Here is a 26,086-nt window from a genome sequence, read left to right on the forward strand (position 1 = left end):
TGCGCGCGCCGGTAGGCCTATGTAAAATAGGCTCACCGGCGAGCAGGGCTCTTAAAATCCGCCCCAAAATGTATGGAAAGGTCCACGGTGAGGTTTTAAAATAAGGTACATAGAGAAATGGTGCTGGGCCTTAGGGATTCACAGCAAGATGGAAGGACTAGATGAAGAAAACCAGAGAGAACATCTGCTTATTGGAATGGTGTGTTCCACCCTAGAACATGCTGCTACAAGCTATTGTTTTACTAAGATGTGTATTTTCCCATGTTCAGTTCTATTGTTGAATTATCTCAGGATGAATCCTTGTCTATCCTTCTTTAGATTCAGAAATTGTTAGGTAATAAACCCAAATACATAAATAGTGATAATAGCGTCATTTCCACCCTGTGCTTGCAGCCATGTGGTTCAGGCAACAGAAATGTGCTATTGGGCCCATCTTCCCTGGAGGTGGCTGCATGCAGGAGCTTGAAGTGATAAGTATTGCACAGCTTGTTAACACCCTGTTTTCTGCTGGTCGGATATCCAAATGTGTGTCTGTGTGTGTGTGTGTGTTCCCGAAGCATCCCATTGTAGATCCTGATGCCTTATCAGTCCAATCTATTATCTTTCCACCACGAGGAAGTAGACAGCACCAGTCTGATGGCCTTCGCAACTCTTGTGACCCCTTCTTGTGATTCTTCCATCAGTGCTACTGCTAGACATGGGACTGTCTTATGATTTCTTTAATTACTGTAAAACATCCGTGAGTGGTAAGTTAAGAGAATGGGTCTTGTCTGCAGTAGCAATTATTGTATGAGTGCTAAGGTGCACAGGTTTGGAGTGGATTGAAACCCTTTCCTCATGGTACGCCACTGGCCTAAGATAAGCCACTAGGAGCACCATGTATAATAGAGATGTGCAGCAGGGACGGATTCATCCCATTCGGTATTCGTATTCGTCGGGACCCAAATCTGTTGCATCCGTTCTCGGGGGACCCCAATCTGTTCGTTAGTTACATATGTATTCGTTTCCCAAAAAAAACCCCATCCCAACCCTTTAAATTTAATTTACTACAACCCCCCCCCCCCCACCTTCCTGACCCCCTCAAGACTTGCCAAAAGTCCCTGGTGGTCCAGCGGGGGTCCTGGAGCGATCTCCTGCACTCAGGCTGCTGGTATTCAAAATGGCGCCGATAGCCTTTGCCCTTACTATGTCACAGGAGCTACCGGTGCCATTGGTCGGCCATGTCACATGGTAGGAGCAATGGACGGCCGGTGCCATCTTGTGCTCCTACCATGTGACAGGGGCCGACCTGTCACATGGCTATCGGCGCCATTTTGAATACTGGCAGCCGACGGCCCGATTGCAGGAGATCGCTCCAGGACCCCTGCTAGACCACCAGGGATCCCCTGTGACATAGTAAGGGCAAAGGCTATCGGCGCCATTTTGAATACTGGCAACCAACGGCCCAATTGCAGGAGATCACTCCAGGACCCCCGCTGGACCACCAGGGACTTTTAGCAAACACTCCAGTACCCCCGATAGCCCGAGTGCAGGAGATCGCTCCAGGGCCCCCGCTGGACCACCAGGGACTTTTGGCAAGTCTTGGTGGGGGGGTCAGGAGGGTGGGGGTTTATTCGTTAGTGATACGTTGTATTCGTGGGGGTTCGCCATACGTTTTGTGACCCCCACGAATACAACGAATATGGCATATACGTTGCGGATTGCCAATACGTTGCAAACGAATGCACATCCCTAATGTATAATATCTAATACCCTACAGAGAAATCTCCCAGGCTGGACCTGTAGGGTGGAGCTAGGAATTTGGTAAGAGATGTAAAAATGCAAACTTTACAAAAGAATCTTGGGATAGCTGAGATATAGCCTCCAGAACTGAGCACAGTATTCAGGGTGAGGCTTCACCAGTGACATGTAAAGAGGCCTTATTACCTCTTTTTCTGCAGGTTATGCCTCTCCTCCTGGCTTTGGACACCACCTGTCACCCCCACCTGTCACCCCAAGGCCTCTCTCCACTAGGTGGTGAAGAGTTGATGTGCCCTGACCAGGAGAGGGACCTTGGGGTGATTGTGTTGGATGATGTCAAGGTAGTGAAACAATGTGATAAGTCAGTGACTAAACCAGGAAGGTGCTTGGATGCATAGGGAGAGGCATAACCAATAAAATAAGAGCAGTAGTAATGCCTCTTTTCAGGTCATTGGTGAGGCCTCACCTAGAATACTTTGTTCAGTTCTGGAAGACCTGTCTCAGTAAGGATAGAGAGAGGCTAGAGACAGTCCACAGAAAGGAAACCAAAATGCTGCAGGGTTTGTTTCAACAGCCCTATGAGATGAGACTGAATAAACTTAATAAGTATACCCCAAAAGAGAGGAGATATGGGTTGGTGGGGAGGTATGATGCAGACATTTAAGTACCTGAAAGGTATTAATGCACAAGAAGCAATGCTTTATTCAAAGGAAAGGAAGCTGTAGAACTAGGGGTCACGATATAAAGTTCCAAGGAACTTTAAGAAATAATTATTTCATGGAGAGGGTAGTGGTTGCCCGGAATGCCCTCCCAGAGGAGGTGGTGAAGACAAAAACAGCAACAGACTTAAAAAAAAAATTTTTTTTAAAAAAGCATGGGATAAACACAGAAGATACTTAATGGGAAGAGTAGGACATGAAGCAAAGTAGTAATCTGCACAGAGAGACAGTTACAGCCGGAAACAGCAGTGATATGTTTGCATTGTTCTTCCTAGAAGATGTGAGGAAACCTGCACGACGCTGCAGTTACAACCCTAAAAGAGTCAGAACAGTATTGGATGTTGGGTTATGTGTGGAAATTTGGTCTGCTTTGGGTAGCTGTGCATACAATTGTTACTGGGCAGACTGGATGGGCCATTTTGGTTCTTGTCTGCCGTAATTTCCTATGTAACTAAAAGATTCATTGCCATGCTGAACTGATTGGATGGGATGTAACCCTGGGATTCATGGAATATGACTATCGTTTATACGTGGCTTGTAGTATGATGCAATATTTCATAAAAATAATAATGCCTGTCCTGTGGTGTTCTCCTACAGTCAGCATGGCTTTACCCAAGGGAAGTCTTGCCTCATAAAGCTGCTTCATTTTTTTGAAGGGGTTAATAAACGTGGATAAAGGTGAACCGGTAGATGTAGTGTATTTGGATTTTCAAAAGGCATTCGACAAAGTCCCTCATGAGAGGCTTCTAAGAAAACTAAAAAGCCATGGGATAGGAGGCAATGTCCTTTTGTGGATTAGAAACTGGTTAAAAGACAGGAAACAGAATAGGATTAAATGGTCAATTTTCTCAGTGCAAAAGGGTAAACAGTGGAGTGCCTCAGGTATCTGTACTTGGACCGGTGCTTTTCAATACATATATAAATGATCTGGAAAGGAATATGATGAGTGAGGTAAAGAGGTTGGGACTGTTCAGCCTGGAGAAGAGATGGCTGAGGGGGGATATGATAGAGGTCTTTAAAATCATGAGATGTCTAGAATGGGTAAATGTGAATTGGTTATTTGCTCTTTCGGATAATAAAAGGACTAGGGAGCACTCCATGAAGTTAGCAAGTAGCACATATAAAACTAATTGGAGAAAATTCTTTCATTCAGCGCACAATTAAGCTCTGGAATTTGTTGCCAGAGGATGTGGTTAGTGCAGTTAGTGTAGCTGGGTTCAAAAAAGGTTTGGATAAGTTCTTGGAGGAGAAGTCCATTACTGCTATTACTGGCATCAGTAGCATGGGATCTGCTTAGTGTTTGGGTACTTGCCAGTTACTTGTAGCCTGGATTGGCCACTGTTGGAAACAGAATTCTGGGCTTGATGGACCCTTAGTCTGACCCAGTTTGGCAATTTCTTATGTTCTCATGTTCTCCTCCTCCTCAGATGCATTCTTCAGCCTTTGTAAAGCTCCACAGCCTTCTACAGACGGCCTCAGCGCCCAGGAGGGAGGAGGCAAGCTATCTGCTTGGAAAACTGGAAACCCCTCTCATGCAGTCCCTGTACGCCAAGTCGGAGACGTTCTCCTGGCTGGTGCCCATCATCCGCACGCTCATGGACCAGTGCTTCGAGTCCCTGCAGCTGCAGTACCACCTGCCCTCGCTGCCCCCCACCAACGGCAGCCCTACCTTCTACGAGGACTTCCAGCAGTTCTGCACCTCCCTCGAGTGGAAGATCTTCATCGAGAAGCATGTAGGTGGCCGATGAAAAGGACCGTGGATCCACCAGGTGGCCGGAGAGCTTTAATCACTAGGTGGCTGTGCTATCGGCCCAGCTCTTTTTCATAAGTGCTTGTCCGCTTCCTTCCTGATCTACTAGAGGCAGCAGATTTCCTCCCTCACAATTAGAGTGTTAGGATATTTCCTTACTATGAGCGAGCATTTTAATGTATCATCTTCCACTCTTCTCCCCTCCCCCCCCCCTCCCCACCACCACTACGCCTCCAGGGTGCACAAGGTTGCATGGCCTGACTCGCAGTCCAGAGGTGCCCCTAGTAGGAGGCTATTCTGGAGAGCTGCTGTCGTCGCACATCTGAAATAGCTGGATAGTTTTAAATGGTGCACAGCTGGCAGTTTAAGCAAACCAAGGGTAATTTTCATAAGGATTTACATGCCTAAAACTGGGTTTTATATATGTGAATGTACTTTCCGTATGTAAATGGGCTCTTGAAATTTGCTACAATATATGCCATCGAATGGTCCATAGGTTTTATGCGCATAAGTGCACTTTAAGCGTGAAAATTACTACGATAGTATATTACATTTATGCAAATAACTCCTTTGAAAATTACCTCCTAAAGGTCTAGGGGTCCATTTTCAGCCTCTGTGCGGCTCGGCTGCTTAGCTGGATAAACATATCTGGCTAACATTAGGACAGCCCTATGGCCCGACCAGAGTTAGCCACATAGGTTAAGCGGCTAACTCTGAATATTGGAATTAGCTGCATAACTTATGTGGCTAACTCTGCTCCGCCCAGAAACGCCTCCTGCCTATCCCCGGAATGCCTCCCACTTATGCGCCTAAATTCTAGGCGCATATGGCGATGCATATCGCCAGTTAGTCATTTAATTGGATAACTTTTCAGTTATCCGTCTAAACGGCTTCTGAATATCAGCCTTCTAGTTTACACAGCTTTCTTTCCCCCCCTAAAGATATGGAATGTGAGAAATGTCTTGGTGATTTGTATCCTAAAACATTAAAGTCCAGCTTTTTCTTTTCATTTTTTTTTTCATTTATGAGAGAATAGTGATATGCAAAGTTTCTGGAAGTTTCTTCTGCTTGGTTGTTCCCCACCATTCTCAAATAAATGAGGCCCTGCTAGGCTGGTTGTCATCAGAGCCTGTGCATGGGTCAAAGCAGGAAAACAGCATGAGCTCTGGTTATAATAAAAAAAAATGTGCTTTTATTTCAGTTATTAAAAAAAACAGTGAAGTCGATAGTCAAAGGCTTTGCCTGAATAACTTGTGGAGTTAACCGGACAAAAAACGAGATTTCGAAAACTCGCCACCACCCCTCCCATTCCCCAGCTAAGTTTTGTCTGGGAAACTTATTACCCACACAAAATGTAGCAGGTAAAAAAAAAATGGTGCTAAAGGTTAGCTAGCGAGCACTGATATTCATCGCTACTCAGCTAAAGTTATCTGGGTAATTCTCCTAGGACAGCAGGATGTTAGTCCTCACACATGGGTGACATCATCAGATGGAGCCCGGCACAGAAAATGTCTGTCAGAGTTTCTAGACCTTTGACTGGCACACTGAGCATGCCCAGCGTGGCACTATCCACACGGCCACGTGTGGTGCTGTTGCCTCACTGTAGCAGAGCTCTGCTCTGTTCTCTAATTTTTCTTGATTTTTTTTGTACACCTTCACGCTGGGTCCCCCTTTCCTGGTCCCCCCCCTCCCCCCCCTAGTGAGTAGGGCAGCGTGGTGAATTTATATCTTATTTGTGGTTGGTTCCGGGAGGGTTTTGGCATCTGTGTCCACCCTGTAATGACCACTTACCGGCTCGAGGCATGGCCTCCTCCGGGTTTCAGCGATGCCCGCAGTGCTCGTGGACATTGTCTTTGATCAGCATGATTTTTGTATTTTTTGCCTGGGGGCAATCGCACGATATCTGGAGTTGCTGGTTTTGCGACCAGATGACTCTTAAAGGTCGTCAGGCGCATTTAGATAAAATGGAAAAGCTTTTTTGGCCCCGGGAAGTTGGGATCGTCCATGCCGGCATCAGACATATCGATGCCGCGGGGTCGAGGAGAGCCCATGGCCATCAAGCCATCGGATCGTTCCTCCTGTGCCAGCAGGCAGTTCAGATTCGGTCTTGGGCTTGCTCTCAGAATATAATACTTCGAGCTGTATACCTGGCGGGGACAGAGAACATAGTGGCAGACCGCCTCAGTCGGGCTTTTCGGCCACACGAGTGGTTCCTGGACCCGGCGGTAGCGCACACGATCTTCCATCATTGGGGAATCCCAGACGTGGATCTGTTTGCCTCCCCCTTTTGCTCCCTCTACGGGGAAGACGGCAAACCAGCCTCGGATGCCTTTGCCCGCAAGGGGCTTTTCTACGCATATCCTCTGCTTCCGCTGGTGATGAGGACGCTCCGGCAGGATGGGGGAACCATGATCCTCATAGCACCCTAATGGCCACGGCAAGCTTGCTTCCCACTCCTGCAGGACCTCTTGGTCTGGAACCCGATCAGTCTGTGGCTCTCCCCAACCTTAGTCACACAGGATCAGGGCGGGACCTCAGAGTATTGTCTCTGATGACCTGAATGTTGAAAGGCTAGTATTGTAGCCCCTGGCATTGTCTTTTCCCTGTACGTACCAGTATCAGTCCAGACTGCTGGGTTATGCCTCCCCTCCAGCAGATGGAGTCAGAGAAAAGCTGAAAAGGCACCCCCTAGATATACCGGAGTGCCACCTGCGATCCTTCAGTATCTTCTCTGACTCCAGCAGATTGAGAGGCATAACCTGCGGTCCTGATCCTTTCAAAAAATTCTACCTTGGGTGTACAGGTTCGAGTGTATGGTGCCTTTGACTAGATCAATTTAGTTTATTTAACAGGCAGTAAAAAAACAAACAAACAAGTAAGATCTTTAATTTTCTCTGATTGTCTCACGCGCTGTGCAGGGGTTTGGATAGAGGCAGGCTTGGCAGGGCCGAGCCCTAAAGCCTCATACCCGGAGCTAGTCAGTCCCTAGGTGACCAGGGGGAGTATTTACCGGTGGGCCGGTCCTTCTCCCCCCAGTTTTACATATACCAGAGGCTTGTCCGAACCTGTACACCCAATGTAGAATTCTTTGAAAAGATCAGGACCGCAGGTTATGCCTCTCAATCTGCTGGAGTCAGAGAAGATACTGAAGGATCGCAGGTGGCACTCCGGTATATCTAGGGGGTGCTTTTCAGCTTTTCTCTGACTCCATCTGCTGGAGGGGAGGCATAACCCAGCAGTCTGGACTGATCCTAGGTACTACAGGAACGAAAATTATCAGGTAAGAAACTAATTTTCCTATGATGTATCTCGAGTTCTGGTTGCCTCCAGGAAGCTTTTGACTAGAAAGTTGTACAGCCTGAAGTGGAGGAGGTTTGCTGTCTGGTGTGAGCAGCATGGGTTGGACCTGTTTACCTGCTCCACCCCTAAGCTCTTGGACTATCTGTTGCACCTGTCAGAAGCTGGTTTAAAGACCAACTTAGTCAGAGTGCATCTCAGTGCCATTGAGGCATATCATCACGGGGTGAATGGTACGCCCATCTCAGTGCAACCCTTAGTTGGGCGGTTCATGTGTGGTCTGCTTCAGTTGATGCTCCCTCTGCGTCCTCCGCCTGTATCTTGGGACCTTAATGTGGTCTTGGCTCGCCTCATGAAGGACCCCTTTGAACCTATGCACACATGAGACCTGAAATATCTGACCTGGAAGGTCATATTCTTGGTCGCTGTCATCTCAGCGCATTGGGTCAGTGAACTTCAAGCATTGGTGACGTGCCCACCTTATAAGAAGTTCTTCCATGATAGGGTGGTTCTCCGTACTCACCTTAAGTTCCTGCCTAAGATGGTATCGGACTTCCATCTGAACCAGTTTATCGTCCTACCAACCTTCTGCCCGAGACCTCATTCGCATCCAGGCAAACGGGCCTTGCATACTTTGGATTGTAAGAGGGCCTTGGAGTTCTGCCTTGAGAGGACGGCAGGCCATGGACAGTCCACACAACTCTTCCTCTCGTTTGATAAGAACAGAATGGGAGTTGCTGTAGTAGCCAAACATACCCTGTCTACCTGGCTACCGGACTGCATCTTGTTCTGCTATGCGCAAGCAGGATTGCAGCTTGAGGGCCATGTTAAGGCTCACTCCATCTGGGCCATGGCAACTTCAGTGGCTAACTTGCGAGCGGTCCCGGTGTCGAAGATCTGCAGAGCTGCGACATGGAGTTCTCTTTTATACGTTCACAGCTCACTATTGCTTGGACAGAGACTGCCGCCAGGATGGTAGCTTCAGCCAATCTGTCCTCCGAAACCTTTTTTGGGTCTAAACCCAACTCTTCCGCCTAGGGCCTTGTTTTTCGGGTTCAGGCTGTCTTCCTCCATTGCCAAATATATCAAACAACATACCCGTGTGACATCCTACAAACCTTTATTTGTTACAACTTTTGTTTTAAAAAGAACATAAATATAATCTATACATACAGTACATCATATTACATGTCACGATCATTCATACTCTCATTCATACTCTCGTGACATGTAATATGATGTATGTATAGATTATATTTATGTTCTTTTTAAAACAAAAGTTGTAACAAATAAAGGTTTGTAAGATGTCACACGGGTATGTTGTTTAATATATTTGATATAATGATAATACCTGTTTAATTTACCCTCACATGTATGTGGATGACCATTCCTCCATTACCAACAGCACCTAGGTTGTTGTGCCAGTTGGCACCTGTTTGGAATCTGTTGGTCTGTTCCGTCCGGAAACAGCCTGCAGCTAGGTATTTACCAATGTGTGAGGGCTACCATCCTGCTTGTCTTAGGAGAAAGCAGAGTTGCTTACCTATAACAGATGTTCTCCTAGGACAGCAGGATGTTAGTCCTCATGAAACCCGCCTGCCACCCCGTGAAGTTGGGTTTCATTTTAAGTTTATTATTTTATTTTTGTAATTTTCTGTAACGAGACTGAAGGGGGGGGGCCCTGCGTGGTTGCGAGGATAGTGGCATGCCGGGCATGCTCAGTGTGCCAGTCAAAGTTCTAGAAACTGTGACAGAAGTTTTCTGTGCAGGACTCCATCTGATGATGTCACCTATGTGTGAGGACTACCATCCTCCTGTCCTAGGAGAACACCTGTTACAGGTAAGCAGCTCTGCTTTTTGGTAGGAAAAATAGCTGTGCTAGAGTTACTGGGGTATAGTCAGTAGAACACTTATCCAAGTATGTTCTGCTGAATATCCTGCTCAGGTACCTTTCCTGTTCACTGACTCACTCAGCATTGACCTCAGTATAACAACAAGAACAAGACTGAGGAGGGCACTGCCTCTTGGTCTTTATTAAGGAGGGCAGGGCTCCTCGGATCTTCTCAGTCTGAGGTGGGTCCCGCCCTTCTGTCCCTTCTTGTTTCCGTGTTTCTGACACCACTGATGCTTTCCTGTTCTCCCTGGACAGATTCAGCCCACCATGTTTCAGTTTGAAATGGACACGTTTACCAGGAGTCATGACCAGATGTCAAATTTCTGGAATGGCTGCTATGATGCGCTGATGAGCAGCTCTTCCCGGAGGGAGAAGGAGAAAGAAGACAGTAAAAGGAAATTCCAGGTAAATGCTGCGCTGGAAGGGACTGGTTTCACACATCTCACCTCACCAGTAGTTCCCTCCTTTTGGTTTCATTGCGCAAGAGAATGAAAAAGGTCCGCTTTGGCCCCAGGAAAGCTGGACACAGCTCTTTGAGTGCAGATTTTGAATCCTTATTCCTGAAAAGTATTCTTTCACTTTGGGGAAAATGGAAAGAGATTTTGTCCTCCCTATATAGGAAGGAGATTCTCTGGCAACAAAAAAAACCTATTTGGATTTTCAGAAGGTGTTCGACAAAGTCCTTCATGAGAGGCTTCTAAGAAAACTAAAAAGTCATGGGATAGGTGGCGATGTCCTTTCATGGATTGCAAACTGGCTAAAAGACAGGAAACAGAGTGTAGGATTAAATGGACAATTTTCTCAGTGGAAGGGAGTGGGCAGTGGAGTGCCTCAGGGATCTGTATTGGGATCCTTACTTTTCAATATATTTATAAATGATCTGGAAAGGGGTACAAGTGAGGTGATCAAATTTGGAGATGATACAGAATTATGCAGAGTAGTTAAATCTCAAGTGAATTGTGATGAATTGCAGGAGGATCTTGCGAGACTGGAAAATTGGGCATACAAATGGAAGATGAATTTAATGTGGGCAAGTGCAAGGTGATGCATATAGGGAAAAATAACCCTTGTTGTAGTTACATGATGTTAGGTTCCATCTTAGGAGTTACTACCCAGGAAAGGCATCATAGTGGATAATACATTGAAATTGTCAGCTCAGTGTACTGTGGCGATCAAAAAAGCAAACAGAATGTTAGGAATTATTAAGAAGGGAATGGCAAATAAAATGATGGATGTCATAATGCCTCTGTATCGCTCCATGGTGAGACGCATCTTGAATACTGTGCACAATTCTGGTCGCCGCATCTCAAAAAAGATATTGTTGCATTGGAGAAAGTGCAGAGAAGGGCGACCAAAATGATAAGTAGCATGGAAGGCTGCCGTAGGAGGTAAGGATAAGGAAGTTAGGGCTATTCAGTTTGGAGAAGAGACCACTGATGGGGGGATATGATAGAGAACTACAAAATCATGAAAGGACTTGAACAAGTTAATGTAAATCAGTTATTTGCTCTCAGATAATAGGACTAGGGGGCACTCCATGAAGTTAGCAAGTAGCTCAATTAAAACAAATCGAAGAAAATTATTTTTCACTCTGGAATTCATTGCCAGAGGATGTGGTTAGTACAGTTAGTGTAGCTGGGTTTAAAAAAGCTTTGGATAAGTTTCTAGAGGAAAACTCCATAAACTGCTATTAATTATTAAGCAATAGTAGCTTGAGATGTATTTAATGTTTGGGTACTTGCCAGGTACTTGTGACTTGGATTGGCCACTGTTGGAAACAAGATACTAGGCTTGATGGACCCTTGGTCTGACCCAGGATGGCAATTCTTATGTTCTTATGTTCTCCCTTGAACTTTTTCTGGATCTCTGCAGTTTGGGTGTAGATGAGACATCTCTCATCCTTCTGTCTCTCCTGCACACAGATATTCCCTCTTTAAGACGTTTCAGGTGCTAGCAGCTCTGCAAGGGAGCCCCGAGTACCATGAGTCAATGTTATTAACTAAAAATAAATGGGTAAAGTGGCATCAGGTTTTTCAACTGTCAGTTAAATTAACTGACATTCAGTTGAAAAAACAAAACAAAAAAAAAACATGAACAAAAACACCCTGTGGCCCTGCAAACTGCCTATGGAGTTTCAGAATTGTCTGTGGGTGCTTTTTACCCATGGACTGTGCACCAAATAGCAAAGGGGAAAATTGCTCTGGGTCCAGAGTAGCCACAGACTTTTCCCGCCCATCGTTCCTGTGGGTAAAATTCCTATGGAAAACAACACATGTAGATCTAAAGTACAGTCTACTCGTGTTATTTTACGATCCCACCCAGAGTACAGTCCTCGGGAATGCCCCTGCTCAATCCGGCTGAAAGCGCGGGTGCTGTGGGGATCCCCGCAGCGCGTCCTTGGAGCCGGATTGAGTGAGGACAATTTTAAGACAGGCTGGTTTACCACCCGGGGAAGTGGCTTTGAAAATTTGCCATTCCTGTTCATGCCCCAGATCAGTCAGTGCCACCTGCTACTTAACTCTCGGTTAAGTAGCAGGTGACACTGCTACTTAACCGAGAGTGCCACCTGCAGTCCCTCAGTATTTCTGTCGCCAGCTGATTGTAGAGGTGCAAACCTGAATCCTGTAATTAAAAAAAAAAAAAAGAAAGAAAGAAAAATTAGAGGAAAAAGACTGAACGAAGTAGAAGCAGAGGATAGCACGAAGGACTTCATGGAGGCTCCCTGAGGTGTTAGGTTACTTCGTGGGCCATCCCTCAGGTTGAGCAGTGAGCTGGAGATCCCTGTATTGGCTCGACCGTCAGCATCCAGAGGGGGCTGACAGCCCAAGGGTCCTGGTTCCCTCTCCCTCTCTGAGGCCTCTCTCCTTCAGCCAGAAGCAGGGAAGTATTCTTTTTTTTGCAAGGCTCTCTTGCTTTTAAAAAAAAAAAAAAAAAGGGAAGATAGCAAGGTGCAGAGCAGGACTGCTTGTGGGGCTGCACCCGTGTGTCGGCACTAGAATCGGGGGTGAGAGAAGGGAGCCCACGGCTCGGCTGGAGCACCGGGAGGTGTTTTCCCCAAAGTCGAGGGTCTACGTTTTGGGTGCCGGCAGCAACGGGGGCCGTAAGCGTTGGCAGTATTTGACGGGCCAGCCTCAACGAACGCGGAGGCGGGATGTAAAATGTGCGTCCAGCCCGGTGCTCTCGCCGCTTGGTGACAAGTGGAAAGAGAACGCAGTACAAATTTCTCATTTTATTTTGTTGTGGGGGCGGATGGTGGTTCTTTTTGTAGAATCTGTTGCTGGAGCCAACCATGAGACGGGCAAAGCAGGAGAACATGCGCTACGCCAACGTCCTGAAGCAGATCACCAGCCATCACAACGCCGTGCTGCGACAGTGGAAGTCGTTGTGCCGCCTCCTGACTTGCCAGCGGGGTGCCTGGGCTGAGCGGTGAGAAGCCTGAGGGGGAGGGGTGGGGGACGGGGAGAGGAGGGCAGGCAGGTCTGTGGGCTTTTGTCGGGGGAGGGGGGGGGCCCAATTTGGTAGTGTTGGCTTGAAACGTGCCCTGCTTTTGATTTAAAGAAAAATAACAACTGATTAGCGGTTGGCGGCCTGCAAAATTTCTAAACCTAAGTTACCTCTTGCATTCCAGGAGTGCTCCCACATGCAAAATTGTGTGCCAGGCCCCTGTTTTTGTGGTGTCTGTTGTACTGTGATTCTGAGCTGTTGCTTTGCATTCCGACCCTCCTGCGTTTTGCCCAGAAGGAGAGTATAAAGTACACCTTACTTTGAGTTTGTCTGTACATTTCTCTCTTCTCATGCAACCCGCCTCAAATCCATTTGAATCTTGATTTCCCTGTACATACACGGATCAGTCCAGACTCCTGGGTTGTGCCTCCCTTCCAGCAGATGGAGGCGGAGAATGTTTTACTGACACTGCTGCTTAACCACTCGTGCTACCCGCAGTCCCTCAGTATGTCTCTGTCTCCAGCAGATGGAGACAGAGAACGTTTTACTGACACTGCTGCTTAACCACTCGTGCTACCCGCAGTCCCTCAGTATGTCTCTGTCTCCAGCAGATGGAGACAGAGAACGTTTTACTGACACTGCTGCTTAACCACTCGTGCTACCCGCAGTCCCTCAGTATGTCTCTGTCTCCAGCAGATGGTGGATAGGTGCAAACCTGCAGTTCTAAGACTTGAGACCATTTTTATTTTTCACTTTTGTTTTCCCTTTTTGAGCCTTCCTCCCGGAGGTTTATTTTTTTTTCTGGATCCTGAGGGATTCTCCCTGTCCGGTTGAGGCGGGCGACCCGGGCGCCCATGGGGTGTAAATCTGGATTTCCAGATTCCTCCCCTTCACAGGCCGCTTGGGTCGTTGCAGGCCGCTGCAGGCTCTAGGTACCCTTCTTTTTCTGAGACAGCCTGTATTTTGCTATTATGTGAGGCTCTGTCTCAGTGTTGTAAGGGCTCCTTTTTTTTTTTTTAACTTAACTATTAAGTATTTTTGTGTCTGCAGCAGATGGTGGCGGAGCAAAACCTGCAGACTGAGGATTAGTTAAAAAAAAATAAAATAAAAAAATAAATCAGGCAAAGTTTATGAGTGAAGAGTACCTGCCAAAAGGCAGGTCCTGGTGGGGCCATCCCTTCTGGCCTGGAGGTTGGGAACCCTTGTTGGCTCGGTCCTTATCGCCGTTGGGGGTGGATAACTGGTGGTGCTAGCTCCCTCCCCACCAGGAGGATGCCCAGAGCCTGCTACTAAGCTTCAGGAAGCTTCAGGAAAGTGGTCTGTTGCATTTTCTCTTAAAGTTTTCGAGTAAAAAAAAAAAAAAAAAGGGAGTAGTTTTCTTTTTGTTTGTTTCTCCATCGGGGCGCTCTGTTCATGCCATGGGATAAGGAGCGGGAGTGTTATTCTCACCACATAACTGGTCAACAAGCTGCAAAGCTCCTTGGGGTGAGGAGGAGTGGAGAGTCCGCTCGATCTGTTGTTGTAAATAGACTGTAGAATGGCTCAGGTTTCATTTGGTCTTTTCGGCTGGTAACAGAGCCGCATCCTACTGCTGGTTCAGGGGCACGTGTTATGTGGGGATGTGTTTGTTTATGTTCAGTGGTATCTTGGCTTGGGTACAGTCAATACTGAGTGACTGCAGGTGGCAGACCAGGTTATATGCCAGTGCCAGCGAAACTTTCTCTGTCTCCATCTGTGGTACTACAGGAACGAAAATTAGCAGGTAAGAACCAATTTTCCTTTCGACGTCTCAAGTTGGTAAGTTTGCCACCTGAAAGACCCCTTCCCAGCTTCAGGAGCAGTCCTGGTGGGCCTTCCCCTAGTAGCCACAATTTCCAGGATGCTTGCTTTGGCTCTCCCCCGGTGAGATACCCTCGGGCCGTGCCCCCAATCCTCGTTGGGGGATGGAGTGGCTGTTCTGGTAGGGTAGCTCCCATCTCCCTGTGGGAACGGGAGCTCCCCTACCAGATGGGAGCTGCAGACACTAAGTGCTTCGCCCTGGCTCTTCCTTCTCTCTCCTCTATTCCTTAGTGGTGCAATAAATAAATAAATAAACCAAGAGAAGGGTAAAAGAGAGTGGAAACTGCCCCAGTGGGAGAAGGGCTCCCTCGCGATTCGGAGCGCGGGCACAGATTGTGCAGGTACTGAGAGGGGCCCACTCAGGCAGTGCTAGAATCAGGAATGGGTGGAAGTAGGCGTGGGCCCAACTGTATGTGCATCGGCACCTCAGCGTTTCTAGCCAGCAGGCATAACAAAGAGCGACATCTTAAGGCGGAGGAGATGCCCTGCCTGGAGGACTAAGAGAGTCTCTACGGTGCCAAGTTCCCTCTGCCCTCTCTGCACTTCTCACCTGACTATGGAGGAACACAGCCCCTCCCTTCCTCTTCCCTGGTAGATCAGGCAGCCGGTGATGCGTCTACAAGCAGGGAAGATGGGGGACAGGATGAAGTAAACACTCTGCAGCTAAGTGGCATTCCAAGTAACCTAAAAGTCTCAGATCTACCCTCAGCTGCTTTATCGGAGAACAAGCATGGGAAGCCCAGCAAGCTGAGAACCTCCGTGGGTGGGGGACTCTCAGGGGCTTTCTCATAAGAACATAAGAACATGCCATACTGGGTCAGACCGAGGGTCCATCAAGCCCAGCATCCTGTTTCCAACAGTGGCCAGTCCAGGCCATAAGAACCTGGCAAGTACCCAAAAACCAAGTCTATCCTAAGCTACTGATGCTAGTAATAGCAGTGGCTATTTTCTAAGTCAACTTAATTAATAGCAAGTAATGGACTTCTCCTCCAAGAACTTATCCAATCCTTTTTTAAATCCAGCTACACTAACTGCACTAACCACATCCCCTGGAAGTTGTCCTGCATATGCATCAGGCTTACCAGGCCATGCAAAATAACCAGGGGCCCATCTTCCTCCTTAAAGTTTATTATTTTAAAAAGATGCAGAGAGGGTTTGCTGTGGGGTGGCACAATTTCCCCAACTATAAGTTGCTGGCTTTTGGGCAGCTTGGCACTAGTTCCTACCACCCTTTGGCAGTGTTCTTTGTGCTGCCATCACTACCCGGCATCTGTCGGCATGCCATGAGGCTCGGCTTGTGCAGCGTGCGGGGATGTACGCACGCAACTTTTCCATGACGGGAAATGCACCTGATGCCTCTCTGGTGGGGAGGGCTCTTTGGGGACCACAGTGGACAGCAAACAATTGAGTCATCGTGAGTTTTGGAGACTCACCAGTATGGCAGCCCATCAGGGATCCCTTCCCGCTGAGTGCAGGAACAGCGGCCATTTTGTCAAACTTCAGTGCAGCCGCAAAGGGGGAGGGGAATCTCCCTCCTTCGTTGTCTCCTGAGGTGGGGACCCTCAGGAAGGATCCATATGCGAGAGGGCCCCTCTCTGGGAGTGAGGACAACCTCCAGGGGATTCTTACACATCCTCCACTTTTTCCTCAGAATTTGTGCTGTTGTTACACAAAGCTTATAAAGCCAGGAATCCCCTGTGGCGCAGGGTGGATCAGGGGATGCCAATGAGGCCTGCGAAGAGTATCAGGCCCTCAGGGGTTTCAGGGGCCATGAGAGTCTGGCATGTTCCAGGGCCCTCAGCTCTGATGCCTCCTGTGGAGGGTTCTTCAGAAGAATCAGGGGCAGATGAGGGGCGAGTGCAGGATCCCCCAAGCTCAGATCTGTTTGTGTCAAAGCAGGATCTGGATGAGGACTTGTCGAAGGCTGCGACTGTCGATGGTGATGATCCCAAGATGGTATGGTTGTTCCACAAGGAAGAGTTGGCCCCCCTTATTTCCACAGTCCTACAGGAGCTAGGCATAGAGATACGACGAGAGAATTCCGAGTTGGGAGCCGTGGACCTGGTCATGGTTGGCCTTGGGGGTCTGACGAGGTCTTTTTCATTCCACCAGTCAGCACCTTGCTATTTAGGGAGTGGGATACTCTCTGAAGGTCAGTTGGGCCATGGATAAATGATATCCTTTGCCAGAGGATGCGCTTGATCTTCTGAAGGTCCCGAAGGTGGATGCCAAAACCACCCGAAGGTGGTTTTGGCAGTTACTAAGAAGACATCCATCCAAGTGGCTAATTCTATTGCTTTGAAGGACCTTCAGGATATAGAAACCTGGAGGTGTACCTCAAGAAGATTTTCGAGGTGTCTGCCCTTGGCGTTCGAGCTGCTGTAGTTGTAGTAGTTTTATTTTGAGGGCTGGCTTATGCTGGGTACAACAGTTACAGGTGGAATTTGAGACCAGACAAGTAGAGCATCTAGAACCTTCTCTATATTAAAAATTGAAGAAGTTCTTGAGAAAAACATTGAAGTGTTATCAGAAAAGAGAAAACAAACACAATGCATGCAGAATTTCAAGATCCATAAACAAAAGAAAAATCTAATTGAGATGGATAACTCTGTCAACAGTCAACAGTGGCACAACTGCAAAAGGAAAGAGTGAAGTGAATAACAAATCTCAAATAAAGTCTCATAAGGCATCCAGGAAAAGCAGTAACCTTAAAGAGAGTACCTGGAAGGCTATGACCACAAATGCTCATAGTTTGGGAAATAAAATCCCAGATCTGCAGGCCCTAATGACTGAGGCAGAATTGGACATTGTTGCTATCACAGAGACATGGTTCACAGAATCTCATGATTGGGATACAACAATACCAGGCTACAACTTGTTAAGGAAGGACAGAGAGGATAGAAAAGGGGGAGGTGTGGCTCTTTATGTCAGAAACAACATCCAAGCATCTGAGCTGCAAGGAAGTTGGGGGCAAGGAAGAAGCACTATGGGTCGACCTAAAAAAAGATGACGGAGCATCCATTTATATTGGAGTGGTTTACAGACCTCCAAACCAAAAGGAAGAGATGGACAGAAATCTGGTTGAAGACATCCATAAGATAGGTAAGAAGGGAGAAGTGGTGATAGTTGGTGACTTTAATATGCCAGATGTAGACTGGAAAATCCCATCTGCAGAAACTAAAAATAGTAGAGCGATAGTGGATGCCATGTAAGTATCTTTGTTCAAACAAATGGTATTGGAACCCACGAGAGAAGGAACTATACTCGACTTAGTGCTCACTAATGGAGATAATGTCTCCGATGTCCCGGTGGGCACCCACCTCAGCACCAGTGATCATCAAACGGTATGGTTTAATATCACTAAAAGAATAGGGAAAAGAACCACAAAGACCCGAGTTTTACAGTTCAAAAACACAGACTTTGAGGAAATGGGGAAGTACCTGGAGGAAGAACTAAAAGGATGGGAGAACGAGAGAGATGTGGACCAGCAGTGGACCAATCTAAAAGGAGCAATCACCAAGGCAACTACTCTATATGTTAGAAATGTAAAGAAAAGCAAAAGAAAATTGAAACCTATCTGGTTCTCAAAGGAGGTGGCTGACAAAATTAAAGCTAAAAGAACAGCATTCAAGAAATATAAAAGATCCCAAAGGGAGGAACACCAAGAAGAATATCTGATTCAACTGGGCTATGCGATGCCTGCCTCACCGGCCCAATCAAAGGCTTCCTCCCTTCTTCCGACTCCCACTGGCAGGTAGAACAGAGGAGGCTTCCGATTGGCCTGCACAGGGGCAGGCAGAATGAAAGAGGTTTCCCATTGGGCAGTGGGGGTAGGAAGCAAGGAGGCTTCCAATTGGTCTGCGGGGGCTGGAAAAAGGGAGAAGGAACGTACAACGGGGCAGTAGGACACCGGGAGAAGCGACACACCTGCCGGTGTTTGGCGACATATTGGTGTGTCGCAACACACCGGTTGAGAATCGCTGTTCTAGACAGTCAAAACTGTCCTGTCTGTACAGGATGCTTCTGTATTTGTGAAACACTTGTTTCATTGCAGTAATGTTATGCAGTGATGTGCAGTGCCCTGCTTTGATGTGTTGTGCTACATGATCAATCCTTTTCTCGCCCTCTTCCTAGTAACCCTGCAGAAATGAAGTGGAAGCTATCAACTGCTGAAACCTATTCAAGAAGAAGACTGAAGTTGGTCCCCAATTATAATTTTGACTCCCACACTGAGGCTAGTGCACTCCGTGACAATTTGGGTAAGAAGAATGCAGGAAGATTAAAAGGCTGCATCTTGTTTGGTAATCTTTTGGTTTTACACTGATACCCAGGCTCACTAGTTCATGTCATACAGCCCTGTATAATATCCAGGCTGTCTTCAGCCACAGTAATTTGAACTTAAAGTTCTACTGATGGCCCAGGAACATAGAAAAACATTGAAGAGTACATGTGCAGGATCTGGGGACATTGAAAAACACTAAAGAATAAACATGCAGGGCCCAGGGATATAGAACAACACTGAAGGATACATGTGCAGGGCATCATGACATAGAGGAACACTGAAGAACACATGTTGAGGGCCTGGGTCTAAGAAGCGCACTAAAGAACGCCTGTACATGGCCTGGGAACCCCAAAGGATACACTTTCAGGACCCAGGGACCTAGAACCACTCTGAAGGATACACGTGCAGGACCCAGGGACCTCGAACCACTCTGAAGGATACACGTGCAGGACCCAGGGACCTAGAACCACTCTGAAGGATACACGTGCGGAACATGGGGATGTAGAACCATTCAGAAGGATACACATGCAGGGCACGGAGATGTAAACTTATACTGAAGAACTCACGGCAGGGCCCGGGGACATAGAACCACACTGAATGATACATGTGTAGAGCACGAGGATGTAGAACCATACTGAAGGATACACGTGCAGGGCACAGGAACGTAGAACCACCTTGAAGGATACACGTGCAGGGCACAGGAATGTAGAACCACCTTGAAGGATACACGTGCAGGGCACCGGAACGTAGAACCACCTTGAAGGATACACATGCAATGCACAGGGTCATAGAACCATATTGAAGGATACATTGCAGGGCACAGGAACGTAGAACCATACTGAAGGATTTGGGGTAGATTTTCAAACCGCGCGAATTGGTGTACTTTTGCTGGAGCATCAGGCGCAAGCAAAAGTACGCGGGATTTTAGTAGATACGCGCGTATCCGCTAAAATCCTGGATCGGCGCGCGCAAGGCTATCGATTCCATATAGCCGGCGCGCACCAAGCCGCGCAGCCTACCCCCGTTCCCTCCGAGGCCGCTCCGAAATCGGAGCGGCCTCGGAGGGAACTTTCTTTTGCCCTCCCCTCACCTTCCCCTCCCTTCCCCTACCTAACCCACCCGCCCGGCCCTGTCTAAACCCCCCCCCTTACCTTTGTCGGGGGATTTACGCCTCCCGGAGGGAGACGTAAATCCCCGCGCGCCAGCGGGCCGCTAGCGCGCTGGGACGCAACCTGGGAGCGGGTACGGAGGGCGCGGCCACGCCCCCGGACCGCCCCAGGCCGTAACCACGCCCCGGGCCCGCCCCCAAAATGCTGCCGACACGCCCCCAAAACACCGTGCCGACCGGGCCCGCCCCCGACACGCCCCCCTCAGAAAACCCTGGGACTTACGCGAGTCCCGGGGCTCTGCGCGCGCCGGTAGGCCTATGTAAAATAGGCGCACCGGCGCGCAGGGCCCTGCTCGCCTAAATCCGCCCGGATTTAGGCGGATTTAGGCGAGCAGGGCTCTTAAAATCCGCCCCTATGTGTACAGGGCACAGAGACGTAGAACCACCTTGAAGGATGCACATGCAATGCACAGGGTCATAGAACCATACTGAAGGATGCATTGCAAGGCACAGGGACGTAGAACCATACTGAAGGATATGTGTACAGGGCACAGGGTCGTAGAACCATACTGAAGGATATGTGTACAGGGCACAGGGGTGTAGAACCATACTGAAGGATATGTGTACAGGGCACAGGGACGTAGAACCATACTGAAGGATATGTGTACAGGGCACAGGGACGTAGAACCATACTGAAGGATGCATTGCAAGGCACAGGGTCGTAGAACCATACTGAAGGATATGTGTACAGGGCACAGGGACGTAGAACCATACTGAAGGATATGTGTACAGGGCACAGGGGTGTAGAACCATACTGAAGGATATGTATACAGGGCACAGGGACGTAGAACCATACTGAAGGATATGTGTACAGGGCACAGGGGTGTAGAACCATACTGAAGGATATGTGTACAGGGCACAGGGACGTAGAACCATACTGAAGGATATGTGTACAGGGCACGGGGTGTAGAACCCCACTGAAGAGCTCACGTGCAGGGCCCAGGAACACGCAAGGATACACTGCAGGGCCCGGGTACATAGAAAATATGTACATACATATCTCAGACATGGAAGGACAGTGCATATCTAGAAATATGTGTATCAATTGTAATTAAATCTGAAAAGCCTGATTTATGGATGGTATTTTCTCGATAGGTACAGAATAGGAGAGAAACTTGGCTATTTTGTTCCTGAAGCTTTTACTCTGGATAGATATAATTACTAAATGCAGCTTCAGTACCACCCCAACTTTTGTTTTAAAAATTAGTCCACAGAACTAGCAAAATGGTCTCTGCTAGCCTTTGTGACATTTTTATTTTGTTCCCTGTACGTACCCCAGCTCAATCCAGACTGCTGGGTTTTGCCTCCCTTCCAGCAGATGGAGACAGAGAAAAACTTGAAAAGTACCCCCTCTTAACCTGGTGTGCCACCTGCATCTCTTCAGTATTTCTATGTCTCCAGCAGATGGAGGTGGTGCAAAACCTGCGGTCTTGACCGATTCTTCAGTTTAAAAAAAAAAAAAAGAATTTCTATTTTAAACAAAAAAAAAAAGGATCAAGCAGGATATTAAAGAGGTGCATCCTCTCAGGGGGGTAGGCAGGTCCTAGTGGGGTCATCCCCCCTTGTAGTAGGTCTCGGGGAGTTGGGGTTAGTAACCCCGCAGGGCTTCAGTATGGTAAGGCAACAGGGGTGACTACCTGTAGTCCGGTCCCCTCCCCCTTATTCCCGACCTGATAAAGAACAGCCTATCAGCTTTCTTTGCTTCTCGCTGCTGCTGCTGCAAAAAAAAAAAAAAAAAAAAGTAAAAGCAAACAGGAGATATTTGGTCGGTGGCTCTCCGGGACGATAACAAGCAGGCTCTTTCTCTGGAGCAGCGTTCATTGTCGGGTGTGCTCCGGGGTTCCGTTGGTGCCTGCACAGAAGCACGTTTCCCCTGTCCCGTTGGCGCTTTCCCTGCCGTTCCCCCATGCTGTGTCCGGTGCGCTATGTGGCCTGTGGGGAGTCCGCTTCTCAGTTCTCCCGTTCTAGGCTTTGTGCCAGGTGCCTCCCTGGGGGGGAAGGGTCACTCGGAGCAGAGGCCAGGGTTTCTGGCTAAGTCCTGCGGTGCGGCGAAATGATCTGCCACTCAAGAAGACCAGGCCGATCCGTTCCCGCTGAGCGCGAGAACGGCGGCTATCTTGAATTCCTTTGCCGACACGCGGGCTAAGGCATGGGGGGGAGGGAATCTCCTGCCCGATCTATCTCCTGTTTCCGGCAGTCCTGAGGCCCTTCAGTATCCGTCCCAGGAATTTTCAGATGGCGAGCCCGATCCCCTGGTGGGGGAGGTGGGCAGTCCAAATGCCTTTTCATTGGATTTTGTGCTGTTATTGCATGAGGCCTTCATGGCTACCCAGACTCAGCAGAGTGGGGGTCCACAGCAGGGATGTCCTGAGGGGCCCCCCAAAAAGATTCCCAGGCGCCTAGAGTCCCAGGGGTCCCTTCGAGTCAAGAAATTGCAGGGCCCATCACTTCCTGGGGATGGGGCCCCTATTCTAGATGCTTCTGGCACCGGTGCTTCAAACGCTTTCATGGTTCCTTCGCCCCTGCCTGGGACAGATCCAGACGAAAAGCTGGGGAAGGCATCGCCTCTGGAAAGAGATGACTCGAAGGTTGTTCGTCTATTCCACTGGGAAGAATTGGACCCTCTCATCCCGTGGGTCGTGTCAGAGCTCGGAGTAGAGTTCCCTCAGGAACTCTATTCCGGGTTCGGTGGATCTGGTCCTGTCGGGGTTGCGGGGCCCAGCCAGGACTTTTCCATTTCATCCCATGGTTCAACAGTTGATGATCCGGGAGTGGGATGTCCTGGAATCAGGCCTGTGAGTGGATCGGGCTAGGGACAAACTTTATCCTTTGCCCAAGGAGACTTTGGAGCTTTTGAAGTTTCCCAAAGTGGACACCTCGGTGTCGACCATAACGAAGAGAACCACGATCTTGGTTGCAGGAGCGGCAACCCTCAAGGACCTCCAGGATAGGAAGTGCGAGGCTCATTTGAAGTGGATATTCGAAGTTTCGACACTGGGTATCTGGGTGGCTGCCTGTAGCAGCTTCATGCTCTGGGCGGGCCTCCGCTGGGTGCAACATCTATTGACTTCCAGAGACCTTCCTCCTCAGGAATCAGTGCAGGCAGTTGCATATGGGGCGGATGATTTATATGATCTTCTGCGTACTTCCTCCAGTTTCAGCAAGGAGGCTGCTGTAGTTACGCAACTGGTCGGCCAGTGTTTCCTCCAGAGCCCAGTTGAGTGCTTTGCCTTTCAAGGGAAAGTTTCTCTTTGGTGAAGACTTGGAGCACCTGATCAAGTCGCTGGGAGAGAACAAGGTTCACAAACTCCCGTAGGGTAAGCCTAAGTGTTCGAGAGGTTTCCTTCCATTTTAGGGGACAATGGCAATTCCGGCAGAGCAGGGCGCCAGCTTCGGGTCAGAGACAGCCCGCTGGGAGGTCACAAGCCTGGTCTCATTCCTTTCGGGGCTGTAGACCCTCTCGCAACAGGGTCAGTTCTGTGTCCACCGGAGCCAACTCCACTCAGTGAGATGCGGTTGGCCCATTCCTCGGTTCCTCTGGTGGGTGGACGGCTGTCCAGTTTTTGCAAGGAGTGGGTCAAGATAACCTCCGACCAGTGGGTTCTAAACATCGTAAAACATGGCTACGGATTAGAATTTGCTCCAAGACCTCTTTATAGTCTCCCCTTATGGCTCTTGCATGAAAGAACAGATTGTTTGCCAAACCCTTAACCAGCTGAACTGTCTCAGGGCCATCGTTCCCATCCCCCAGGTGGAGTGGTTGACGCTACTCCATCTATTTCATGGTCCCGAAGAAGGAGGGCTCCTTTCGGCCGATCCTGGACCTGAAAAAGGTAAACAGGGCCCTCAAAGTTCCACATTTCTGAATGGAGACCCTGCGCTCGGTCATTGCGGCGATCCACAGCAGCGAGTTTTTGGCTTCCCTGGATTTAACGGCAGCGTACTTGCATATCGCTATTCACAGGGATCACCAGAGGTTTCTTCAGTTCATGATCCTCGGCATGCATTTCTAGTTCTGTGCCCTTCCATTCGGTCTAGCTACGGCACCTCGCACATTCACCAAGGTAATGGTGGTGGTGGTGGCAACTCTCAGGAGGGAAGGCATGCTGGTTCACCCGTATCTGGATGACTAGTTCATTCGGGCGAAGTTGAGAGTTCTCTGTGAGAATGCGGTCACCAAAGTCATGCGACTTCTGGAATCCCTCGGATGGATCGTCAATCAGGCCAAGAGCAGCCTTCTCCCGTCTCAAGTGCTGGACTTCTTGGGAGCCAGGTTCGACACCCTTGTGAGCAAAGAGTTCCTCCAACCGGACTGGATACTCAAATTGATGCAGCAGGTCCGTCATCTCTTGTCGCTTCCTCTCCCCAAGGTCTGGGACTATTTGCAGGTCCTCGGCTCCATGGCGTCCACGCTGGAGTTGCTCCCGTGGACATTTGCTCATATGAGACCATTACAGAGAACGTTACTCTCCTGTTGGGATCCGAAGTCGGAAAAATTTCAGGTCCCCTTACCACTCACAGAGTCCGCCATGTCCAGTCTTGGATGGTGGCTTGTTCTGGATCACTTGAGTCTCGGAGTGGACCTTAGAGTACCTCAGTGGGTGGTAGTGACCACGGATGCCAGTCTCTAAGGTTGGGGAGAGGTCTGCCGGCCCAGATCAGTCCAGGGCCAGTGGTCATTGGAAGAGGCAAGCTGGTCCATCAATCGCCTGGAAACAAGTGTGGTTTGTTTGGTGCTGCAGCATTCCTGCCTCTGGTACGCAACCAAGCTGTCAGAGTCTTGCCTGACAATGCGACAACAGTTGTCTACATCAACTGGCAAAGGGGCACTAGGAGTCGGCCAGTAGCTGCAGAAGCGGAGCAACTCATTGCCTGGGCGAAATGGCATCTCACCCTTCTGGCTGCATCATACATTGCGGGAATCAACAACATGCAAGCGGATTTTCGGAGCCGTCAGAGGATAGACTCCGAAGAGAGGAAAGTTTCTGACGAAGCAATGAACCTTGTCTCTCACAGATGGGCCCCTCCCCCCCCCATCTGGACTTGATGGCAACTCAAAGAAATGCCAAGTTTCCTCGCTTTTTCAGTCGCAGAATGGAACATGGAGCGGATGCACTGGTGCTTCCGTGGCCGACCAAAGTGCTTCTTTATGCCTTTCCTCCATGGCCTCTGATTGGTTAGATTCTCCGATAGATAGAGGTCCAACCAGGGAAGGTAATCCTGGTGGTCCCGGAGTGGCCCCGATGACAGTAGTACGTGGACCTAGTCAAACTCTTGATGGATGGTCCCCTGAGACTTGGTCATCTTCCAAATCTGCTTCGTCAAGGCCCTATATTTTTTGAGCAGGCAGATCACTTCTATCTAGCGGCCTGGCTTTTGAAAGGCGGCAATTTCCAGAAGAAATGATTACTATTCTACTGAAAGTGCAAAAGACCTCTACTTCATTGACTTTCATCAGAGTATGGAGGGTTTTCGAATCATGGTGTCGCGAGCAGGGCGTTCTCCCCCACCAGTCCTTGGTGGTGCAGATTCTGGCATTTTTACAGTGAGGCTTAGTCAAAGGGTTGTCCTTCAGTTCCCTCCGGGTTCAGGTGGCGGCATTGGTGTGTTTCATAGGCAAGGTTCACTTCTGTTCAGCACCGTGATGTGGACAGCTCCTCGGACAGAGAGATGCTCACATCAAAATTAATAACACTTTTCAAATTTTACATACATGCTAATATATATATATATATATATAATTGCTTTTGGAAAAAAATAGAAATGAGACCTCATCAAAATGCCTCCTCGAGTTCCTGATCAGTCTGCCCACATGCTCTCTGCGAACTCCCGGCAGTTAGGATGGCCACAGACTTACTGGCTGAAACTCGGCCTACTCATGCTGCAGACTAGTCATCGTTTTGCCAAAACTGTTGCCAGAGTTGACACAGCTCTTCTGTTGAAATTAAAGATT

General features: G+C 48.6%; 1 protein-coding gene across 4 annotated transcripts in view; it reads left to right on the plus strand.

Moving 5' to 3' along the window:
• The window catches only part of NBEAL2 (neurobeachin like 2), a 528,491-nt gene that overhangs the window by 397,079 nt on the left and 105,326 nt on the right, over nucleotides 1-26,086 (plus strand). For all 4 annotated transcript variants that reach the window (XM_029588231.1, XM_029588232.1, XM_029588229.1 and 1 more), the window contains 4 exons: nucleotides 3,887-4,192; nucleotides 9,656-9,805; nucleotides 12,669-12,826; nucleotides 18,818-18,942. In XM_029588231.1, the coding sequence (XP_029444091.1) occupies nucleotides 3,887-4,192; nucleotides 9,656-9,805; nucleotides 12,669-12,826; nucleotides 18,818-18,942 (739 nt within the window). The remainder of the gene's footprint in view (nucleotides 1-3,886; nucleotides 4,193-9,655; nucleotides 9,806-12,668; nucleotides 12,827-18,817; nucleotides 18,943-26,086) is intronic.

The sequence above is a fragment of the Rhinatrema bivittatum genome, chromosome 2, assembly GCF_901001135.1.
Source record: "Rhinatrema bivittatum chromosome 2, aRhiBiv1.1, whole genome shotgun sequence".
Classification (NCBI taxonomy): Eukaryota; Metazoa; Chordata; class Amphibia; order Gymnophiona; family Rhinatrematidae; genus Rhinatrema; species Rhinatrema bivittatum.